The 9,790-nt window shown below is 40.5% G+C and overlaps 1 protein-coding gene across 3 annotated transcripts; it reads left to right on the forward strand.

The window, feature by feature from the left end:
• Positions 1–524: 524 nt before the first annotated feature.
• LOC123072802 (probable histone acetyltransferase HAC-like 3) lies at positions 525–9,561 on the forward strand. Of its 3 annotated transcripts, none has more exons than XM_044496442.1 (17): positions 525–737; positions 1,729–1,898; positions 2,381–2,489; positions 2,805–3,042; positions 3,118–3,321; positions 3,398–4,386; positions 4,615–4,884; positions 4,983–5,258; positions 5,785–5,913; positions 6,029–6,229; positions 6,319–6,461; positions 6,548–6,845; positions 6,925–7,064; positions 7,513–7,591; positions 7,723–8,067; positions 8,620–8,840; positions 8,958–9,561. In XM_044496442.1, exons 2-17 carry the CDS (start codon positions 1,741–1,743, stop codon positions 9,025–9,027), a joined length of 3,870 nt encoding a protein of 1,289 aa, XP_044352377.1. In that variant the 5' UTR covers positions 525–737; positions 1,729–1,740; the 3' UTR covers positions 9,028–9,561. The 3 variants fall into 3 exon arrangements, with proteins under 3 accessions (XP_044352377.1, XP_044352378.1, XP_044352379.1); XM_044496443.1 differs by having other exon boundaries at positions 8,623–8,840; XM_044496444.1 differs by having other exon boundaries at positions 3,121–3,321.
• The last annotated feature ends 229 nt before the right edge of the window (positions 9,562–9,790 follow it).

Genomic DNA, 9,790 nt, shown 5'->3' on the forward strand with positions numbered 1-9,790 from the left:
AGGTGCTAAGTGCATTAAAAACCTTAGCATCTAATCTTTCTAATGTGTGTAGGAGTAACCTTCATAGCGCGCACACTTAATAATTGTTCAACACCTAAACACCTTCATGTATTGGGTGGTAAGCATTTTGCATGGACCCATGCGCTTAGCATCGTTTTTTTCTGGGGTCATCGTGACGCTTCATCTATTTTTTAAATTATTTTGCCACATTAATATTTTTTTTTTTGAGAAAACAATATTACCTTTTTTGCGGACACCCTTAACATGTGTACATGGTGAAGCATTTTTTTTTTGAGAAGTACACGGTGAAACATTGGGAAGGGGCCTTAGGATGTAAGAAGAACAAGGCCCTGGCCTGGTCAGTCTTTTTGGGCTGTGTTATCCGGATCGATCTCAAAACCCAGAACCGTCCGTCCGATCCGACGATGATCATTATCCACCCGTATATTTTGGCCTGGACCGGCCCAAACAAACCTGCTGGATCGATCGATCCGCGCGGTTCAGATTCAGAAGTCTCCCCCCCCCCCCCCCCCGTCCACCACCACCACCAACCCGTCGCAACCCACCGGAAACCCTAACCCTAGCTAGAGCCAGGCCGCGCCGGCGAGTCGACGGAGCCGCCGCTGAGCGGACCAGCCGAGTCGGAGGAGTCGAGGTAGTCGCTGCGACGCAGCGCGGGCGCGGCGGCGGCGGCGGCAGGTCCTCCCGGCGACCTCCGGCGGCCTCTTCCTCCCCCAGTAAGCCCCCGCCCCCTCCTCCCCCCCTCGCCGGAGTCCCGTACGCGTCGTGCCCCGCTGGTCTGGTGACCCGGTGGCCTGGCGTCCCTGACCGAATCGTTATAGTCTGTTTTTTTTTTTTCATTTAGAAAATATAATAGTACTGTTTTGTCTTGAGCCGAACCTATGCTGTGCTTGTTCTCGACTTGGTGGCTGCTGCCTGCAATGCCCACAAGTGTTGAGATGCCATTTGAATGCCAGACATAGATTAATTTGCAGTGGCGACCTTGGTGTTCACTGTTAATGTACCTGCATGTAACAATTCGTTGTATAACAATGTTGGTCTGATGATGGTTCTTCCATTTAATGTAGCTGTACTCTTCAAAATCCTTACAATGATGATCTTGCTGCATAGATGCATCCTTCAAGATCCTACATTTTCCTTCTTAACCAACGAACTACTACCTTGTTTCTGGTTATGACAAATCAGATTGGTTAGCTATGCCTGTCTTCTCCCTTACAGTCCCATCATGCACATAATCCTTGCCCCTTTTGCCTATAATCATTGACTACTTTCATGTCGTAGATTTCAGGAGGGCAAATCTTACTTCTTTCAAGTGATGAAACCAGGACTAGAGTTTATGTGCTTGCTGTTAGTCATGGCTGATTTACTGGTTATAATAAAACACAATTCACTATAAGGCTTTAGTTTACGTGCTTGCTGTTGCTCATGGTTGATTTACTTGGTTATAAAACACAGTTCAGTACAAGGCTAGAGTTTATGTGCGTGCTGTCGGTCATGCATGCGGAGTTCGCTGGTTGGCGTGTTTAGTTTTTTATACTTGCAAAAATGGAGCTTTTGCTTGTAGCGTGTTTTTTCTAAATGCCGCTTCACATTTGTTGCTTGCCCCTTCTTGTTCGGTACCATTTGGCCCTGGACATCTATTATCATGTGGCGTGGTTGCTGCTGCTGATCAGACTGTTGCTAACTGGTAAACATGTGGGTTTCCAGTGATTTAGGAGGATGATGGCGCAGGCCCTGCAAGGGATCCAGCAGCAGTATGCGCCGAGTGGCTTGCCTGTCCAGAAACGTTATACAAAGGAGACTGCAGCGCAAATTCTTCAGCTGGATAATATGGATTCAGATACTTCCCCAGTCCGACTCATTATCAAGCGTAAAATGTAAGTACTCAAACCACCGATATCGAAAGCAGTGCTGGCTCATGATGATATCAATGCTTACATTCTGTGTCCCTTGTTCTAGCTATTTTAATGCATGTAGTACTCCATGTTTATCGCATGTTGATAAATCTGCCGTTGTTCCTATTCTTGTAGTATGCATTTGTTGTGCTCTTCTCAAGGACGATTGCAATGGCGTGGTCTTTTTCTACATGTAAAATACAATAAATTGTCTTAAGAAACTTCTAAATTTTGGGCAAAGTGAATTGTCACTATTGAACTCCAGCCATATACATCCGTGCAAAATATGTTTGCAATACTATGTATGACTACTGTCTGTGCTTTATTGTTTGAAACCCATGCATAGTTGATAATTCAGATGATATTAGAAGTGGTAAGAAAATGAAGTGGTTCTATCTTTCTAACTAATTTATCATCGATATTTCTTGTCTCCACACTACATCCTGATCTCTTTATTTATCCAGTGTAACCTACCTGAAAGGAAGGGAGCAATTCTATAACCTGCACCCACGATATCTTCTGGCAGTTTCAAAAAGCATTGATGAGCAGCTTTATAAGGATGCAGAATCAAAGGTTTGTTTTGCTTCGCGTAGCAAATATAACTCTTCCCTCTGTTTCACTATAATCGTCGCTGGCCTCACTCGTTGTGCTTTGTTTGGAGTTATTTCTGCTCTCTGTTACATCATCTTCATTTGTTATCTTTTATGTTGTACTGAACACTTATTGTCAAAGTTTTAGCTATTCTTGTATTTTGTTTTGTTTTTTGTTCATGGTACTGTTTACTGTTAGATTATGTGATATATTCATGGAATTCTACCATTTATTAAATTATATTATTACAATTCTGAATGACTTGTTATTTGCTAACACCTAGTTCTTTTCTCTCAGATCCACTACATGGATTTTGAGACTTTAGAAGTTAGGCTGAATGCTCTTCTCAGTCGTGGATCATTTGGCAACAGTAGATATGCTTTGGCTTCTTCAGCATCTTTACCGACATCACACTCAGAACAGCTTGGGATAAAAGTAACAGATTCAAGTATACAGAATGGTAGAGCTGTACCTGGTTCTGTTAATCCTCCCCCGCCTGCTAGAGACATATCACATAATGTCTTATATTCTCAGGGTGAGTTCAGATTATTAGTTTTCTTTCTTGACCTCACAGTACAACTTCAGTATTTTAACTTTGGATTGATTTTAGTAGGATTTGCACCAACCAGTCACCATGATGAAGCTGCTGCCAGCTTTGCTCATTCATCGGCTGATAAGATTAAACAGGGGCCTGAAAGCTTAGCAAACGCCACTGACGCACCATGTGTGTCATCACTACCAAAATGCAGTCCCTGTATTGCTGGAGATTTCAGCGGTGGAGTGCCAACTGGCCATACAAAATACCATTTCCCAGGTTAGTTGTTTTACTTATACCATGACTTATGTATGAAACTGAGCTTAAGCTAAACATTATGACCAAATTGTGCCAGGCGATGTTCATCAAGTTGATAGTCAACAACCATCGACATCGGGTAGTTCCAGTTCTGTGTCTGCGATGTGTGATCGAACCGCAAATTCTACAAATAACAACAGATATTCTGCTGGCCAAGTATCATCGTCTCTGCAATGCAGAGAATGCGGGAAAGTGTTGTATACGCGGAGCCACCCAATAGAGGAATCAGATCAGTCAAATATCACAGCCGGAAGCCACGACTTGTATATCCATGACCAATCTAAAATTCGCACCGACATCAAGAGAGAATGCGGACTTGAAGGATGCATGCAAATGGATGAAACATGTTTCTGCAGGGAGAAATGCTCAACTTTAAACACAAAATTCAGTTATGACCAATGCAGCTATATTGCTGCTGACTCTGGTAATTGTGTCTCTATAAGAGAGGCAGTGAAGGGAGCCGAACAGACATCCAATAGCACTGTATCAAAGCCAACTTCCCCTACTTCGGATGAATCGTCTGGCAAGCATCATCCGGCAAAACGATTGAGGATCAATTCTCCCAGGCCTGTCCATGCTGATAAAACAAAGTTTCCAAAGGAACTACAGCCTGCTGCCAATGGAACTGATGTCTCTTCTGAAACAGTACATTCTGAAACCACAGCATTACCTACAAAGTCGCCATCTGGCTGTTCCTTGCTGGACAGCAATGCTAGCAATAACATGGAGATTATTAGATTGCCGGAGACTGCTATGCAAGCTGAAGAAGGGTTGTGTCATGGAAATGGTGACATCGAGATGAAGGAATTGTCATGTTATGGAAATGGTGACATTGAGATGAAGGAAGGGTTGTGTTATGAAAATGGTGATATCGAGATGAAGAACTCAAAGCTTAGCTCAGTGGATCAAACATCATTAGTAGCCTGCTTAACTGCAACGAAGAAAAGAGGGGGTTCAATACTTTATGCCCTAACTGCTGAGGAGCTTAGAGATCACATGAAAAGTTTGAACCAACATATTTGTCCGGTGAGTGCAGAGCCCATTCTCATAGGTTTGCTATTACTGTAATATCACTTGATGCTTAGTTATGCCACCGAGTAACATGCAACATAATTATTACGTTATTCGACTAGAGTCTGGCTCAAGAAGTGTTAGCTTTTGTTTTATCATGGTAACTGGATCGCCTGTATAGTGCATAATATTTAGTTATTTCAAGCTATCAAATTCGTTGACTCAGTTGCTTTTTATTTTCAGAGCCAAATGATGACAGAAGAACACCCTTCAGGCTTGCCTGACCAAAATACGTGCAATTTATGTGGGATGGAGAGGATTCTTTTTGAACCTCCTCCACGATTCTGTGCTCTCTGTTTCAAAATAATAAATTCGACCGGATCCTATTATGTTCATGTGGAAAACGGAATTGATAAGGCTTCAATATGTGCCAAATGTCACCATCTTAGTACTGCAAAATTTAAATATCACAAGAGATCAAATTACGCGGAAACAGATGCTGAGGCTGAATGGGTAATGTGCTTTTCTTATCTCTCTAGTTATTCTTAAATCTTATCTTATAAATTATATATACGAATTCCTCATCTTTTGTTCAACTTATCTCATTTCAGTGGGTTGAGTGTGATAAGTGCAAAGCTTGGCAGCATCAGATATGTGCCCTTTTTAACCCTAAAGTTGCAGACGAGGAGGTGGAGTATACATGTGCCAAATGTTTATTGAAGGAGAGGGATATTGGAGATATAACTTTGCTGGAGTCACCTACTGTTCTAGGAGCATTAGAGTTACCAAGAACTAAACTGAGTGATCATATTGAGCAGAGACTTTCAGTGCGACTTGAGCACGAACGGCTGCAGAGGGCAAGAGCTTCAGGAAAAGACATTGAAGAGGTATTTGTGCCATGTTTGTGATTATCCTGTAGACTTGTAGTACATACGAAACAAGTCCCATGAGTTATCTGCAATTATTGACCATACAGCGAACTGTAGGCCTATCACGTCCCTGTTTTAAGACTTATTTTATTATTTCCCAGGAGTTACTTGCTCTTCCTGATCCATGTTAGAACTTACACATTAGCTCGAGTATTGTTAATTTCTAATCTTCTACCGCCGACATTTCAGTTCAGTATCTATATATAGGTGGGTAATATTAGTTGCATTTCAGGATCATATATAGGTGGGTAATATAGGTAGGTAATATTGGTTGAATTTATTGGATTCAAATAAACATAATTTGATTTTGATGTGATGATCCATGTCATATTATAACTCATGGCCAACTTAACAATAGAAGAATTGTGAAAACAATAGTGTTGATCTTGATATTATTTTCCTGTCTTTAGGGATTGTTTTACAGTCTGATGTCAACTATGTAGTAAACTTATTTTAATTTTCTTTTTTGTGCTCCAATGTTTAGGTACCTGGAGTTGAAGGTCTTACTGTTAAAGTGGTTTCTTCAGCTGCAAGAGTGCTTCAAGTCCAACCACGTTTTCGGGATTTTTTTAAAGATGGGAAATATCCCGGGGAATTTCCATACAAATCAAAGGTGATTAGATGATAATTTATTAGACAATCTTTTTCCACAGTATCCATGTTAATAGTAATTTCAGATATTTAGTACATAATGAGGGCTAACTTTTGGTGCCTTTTGTTTTATACAGGCCATTCTCTTGTTCCAAAAAAATGAAGGTGTGGATGTTTGTCTATTTGCCATGTATGTACAAGAGTATGGTTCTGATAGCCCATTACCAAATCGGAGGCACGTTTATCTTGCATATATCGATTCTGTCAAGTACTTCAGGCCTGAAATCAAATCTGCAAGTGGGGAAGCTCTCCGAACCTTTGTGTACCATGAGATTTTGGTATGAGAAATGCAAATATTGAGCTGATTACGTAACTTTCTTAAATACATGTTGAACTGAAATTATTTTAATATGGTTCTCTCTTGTAGATTGGCTATTTAGATTACTGCAAGAAAATAGGATTTGTAAGCTGCTCCATATGGGCTTGCCCATCTACAAAGCGTGATGATTATGTTTTGTATTGTCATCCCACGTCACAAAAAATGCCCAAGTCTGACAAGCTTCGGAGCTGGTCAGTATATGTAACACGATATTTATGATTTAAACCTAATTATTTGTTTATGGGACTTAATTGGGCTTTCTCATGAATCTTCTTAGGTACCAGAACTTGATCAAGAAGGCTGTTAAGGATGGTGTAGTTGTGGAGCGTAATACATTGTACGACTTCTTTCTTCAGCCTACCAGTGATCGCAAGGCCAGTATATCTGCAGCATGCTTGCCATACTGTGAGAATGATTTCTGGCCTGGAGAAGCAGAGAGACTCCTTGAGAAGAAAGACGACAACACCTCACAGAAGAAAGAGCCACAAGTAGGAAGGCTCATGCGTGTTGCCAAACGTGATGACAGGAAAGGAAACCTTGAGGATAACCTTGAGGATATCTTGCTAGTGCACAAAGTTAGTTCATTTTACTCTTGTTTTAATCCCCCTCTCAGTATAATGTTCGCACTGACATCTTATTTTTCATTGTCGATAGCTTGGAGAAAAGATGCGAACAATGAAAGAAGACTTCATTATGCTTTGTCTGCAGCGGTTTTGCAAGCATTGCCACCAACCTATTGTGTCTGGTAAAAGTTGGGTTTGTACCTGCTGCAAAAACTTCCATCTTTGTGAGCAGTAAGTTTTTCTTCAGATCACTATTTTTTTTATACCTACAGAATCTGCTGCCATAATGTTCCTTTTTGTAGAATGAATCTTCTGTCATAGTTATGATCACATTGAATTTGGTAGCAGTACTGAGAATACCTTTTTCTTATGAAAAATAGGTGCACACACATGTTATCATCTACTCCCTCCGTTCCAAAATAGATGACCCAACTTTGTACTAAAGTTAGTATAAAATTGAGTCATCTATTTTGGAACGGAGGGAGTAGTGCCTAGGCCCTTGTAGCTATCAGCTTCCAGGTTCTTTTTGAAATTTGAATTGATCATCTGCCAATCAAATTGCAAAATGTACTTACATGACCGCTGTTTTAAAACTTCTCAGTTTTTGTTCCTCGACAATCACCCATTTCATCGATATAGCATCCATTATTGACGATGTTTCGGTTGTTCTTCCTTGTAGATGCCATGCAGAGGAGCTAAGTGCTCCACTAAAGGACAGGCATCCAGCTACAACAAAACAAAAGCATGCATTTCAAAGAGTACTGCTATAAACCCTGCTATACTTTTAGTTCATTTCACCATTCGAATAAAGCAAGCACAATATGCACGCTGCTATTTGTTAAATGTATGATGAAATTTGTACTTACCAGAGTAACTACCTGTTCTACAGATAGAGGAAGAACCTCTTCCAGACACTGATGATGGAGATCCAACAATGGAAAGCAAGTATTTTGACAGCAGAATCGATTTCTTGAAGCACTGTCAAGACAATCAATACCAGTTTGATACACTCCGACGGGCAAAACACTCAACAATGATGATTCTTTATCATCTACATGATTCAGCTTGTTCTGCTTGTCACCGGACCATGGATCAACGCTTTGCGTGGCGGTGCCTGGTTTGTGCCGGCTGCACTTTTTGCGATTCATGTTATAAACAAGACGGTGAAAAATTGCACATTCATAAACTCAAACAGACGGACAATCAACAAGTATTACCAAATTACACTCTACAGGTATCCTTTGTAATTCTCAGCTAGCGTAACTTTTCTGCATTGGGCTTACTTTGTAGTGCTGTGGAAAAATAGTTACAGAAGTAGGAAAAAGTTCATTAAACAAACAGTGAAATAGGCAGAATTTGATTAGACAAACGGGATTATCACAATCCACCGCAGCGTCGGCTGGATGTTAAAATTTGCACGTGAGATTCTAAATCTCTCATGTTTTGTTCTCTCACCTAATTCAGTTACAATTTATACGATTAGTGTTTTTTTTGTGTGTTTCTCGGAATATGATTTTTGGTGGCATCAGTTCTTGACCTTACGTGCATTGCACCATTACTTTTTACTTGACTTTTGTGTCATTGTTTCATATTTGTGTTGGAGGTGCTTGCTTATGCTCACCTGTTTGTCTTGATAGTATCTTTTGTTGACTTTGAGCATATCCAGTTTAATAAGCAGTGTGAACCATGAAGGATATTCCTTGTTTTGGATTTCTGTGTGGTGGTTGTGTTCATTTATTGCCCTTTAAAAAAAAGTTTGATACCAATGATGTTGATATTTGCAAAGCAGGACTACCTTGAGGGTTTGGTGCATGCATCAAAATGCTTCTGTGCTGCGCGTAGTTGTGCTTTCAAACTCTGTTTTACAATGAAGAAGTTGTTCTTCCATGGTGTACGATGTGACATCCGCAACCGAGGAGGTTGCAGGAAGTGTATCTTCATGTGGAAACTTCTGCTCACTCATGCAAAACATTGCGGTGACGGGGCCTGTTCTGTTCCCAGATGCAGGTAAAAGTCATGCTTTTTCATGCAGCTTTTTTGCATTACTCGTTATATTATGCATTTATGCGGCTCCTTTCCTTTCTCAGGGTTTCTGATGATGTCTTTAATTCCATTTTATTTTAGGGACATCAAGGCATTCTTCATGGACAAGGCCAAAATGATTGCTGGGCCACCTTGTGCCGTAGAGTGCTAGCGGATCCTGTCCAAAATGAACTCTGCCGTGAACTACCAAGTAGTGGTTTTTTCTCGAGCAGGAAGATTCGTTGATGAAAACGCAATAAGCTGCTGTTTGCCGCCGTACATCAGCAGGATTGCATTGCAAAGTAAATAAAATAGCGGCGACTTGGCGGCGGAGGCACCAGCAGCAGAGTTAAGTTAGTTTGTTTCGCTGGCATTCCCTGGAATTTGCGCGCGCGAAGAAGGCAGCAGCGCGTCGAGAGGAGATACCAGCAGAAGCTTGCATAGACAGACATGCATCCTCTGTAGTAGTGTCTGTGTACATATATCTGTATATATAGTTGGTTTTCTTTCTTGAAAAGCCATACATAGGATAGAGGATTTTGTTTTATTGTTTCTTTTTGCCCTCCTGATTGGATTGAACAAGGCCACAATTTTGTTCAGCCGTGCTGCTGTACTGTGGCTCTGGCTAAATCCAAGTTCATTCAATTATTAATGTGTATAAAGAAAGAAGATACCCCTCAAGCTGCATATACTTGTGCTTGTAGCATCTGCATTTGTTCATAATCTCCTTTTTTATTTGGAAGAATGGAACTCAGGCCATCTCTAACTGAACTCCTAATAATACTCTCCCTAAAAAAACAATTGAAGTAGATATTTGCATACATAATAATTTTAAACTTGATAATTTAAGTTCATGCAATTTAACAATATTTCTAAATTCATCATTCAAATTCAAGAATGTGAAATGGTTCAAATAAAGTAATAAACCAAATAAG

This window comes from Triticum aestivum, chromosome 3B (assembly GCF_018294505.1).
Source record: "Triticum aestivum cultivar Chinese Spring chromosome 3B, IWGSC CS RefSeq v2.1, whole genome shotgun sequence".
Lineage (NCBI taxonomy): Eukaryota > Viridiplantae > Streptophyta > Magnoliopsida > Poales > Poaceae > Triticum > Triticum aestivum.

Bases quoted from the DNA above. Each gene is read 5' to 3' on its own strand.
- LOC123072802 (XM_044496442.1), top strand. From the start codon at position 1,741: ATGATGGCGCAGGCCCTGCAAGGGATCCAGCAGCAGTATGCGCCGAGT. The intron at 7,592-7,722 runs GTACTGCTATAA...CCTGTTCTACAG, and splicing joins AAAAGCATGCATTTCAAAGA to ATAGAGGAAGAACCTCTTCC. The intron at 8,841-8,957 runs GTAAAAGTCATG...ATTTTATTTTAG, and splicing joins TGTTCTGTTCCCAGATGCAG to GGACATCAAGGCATTCTTCA.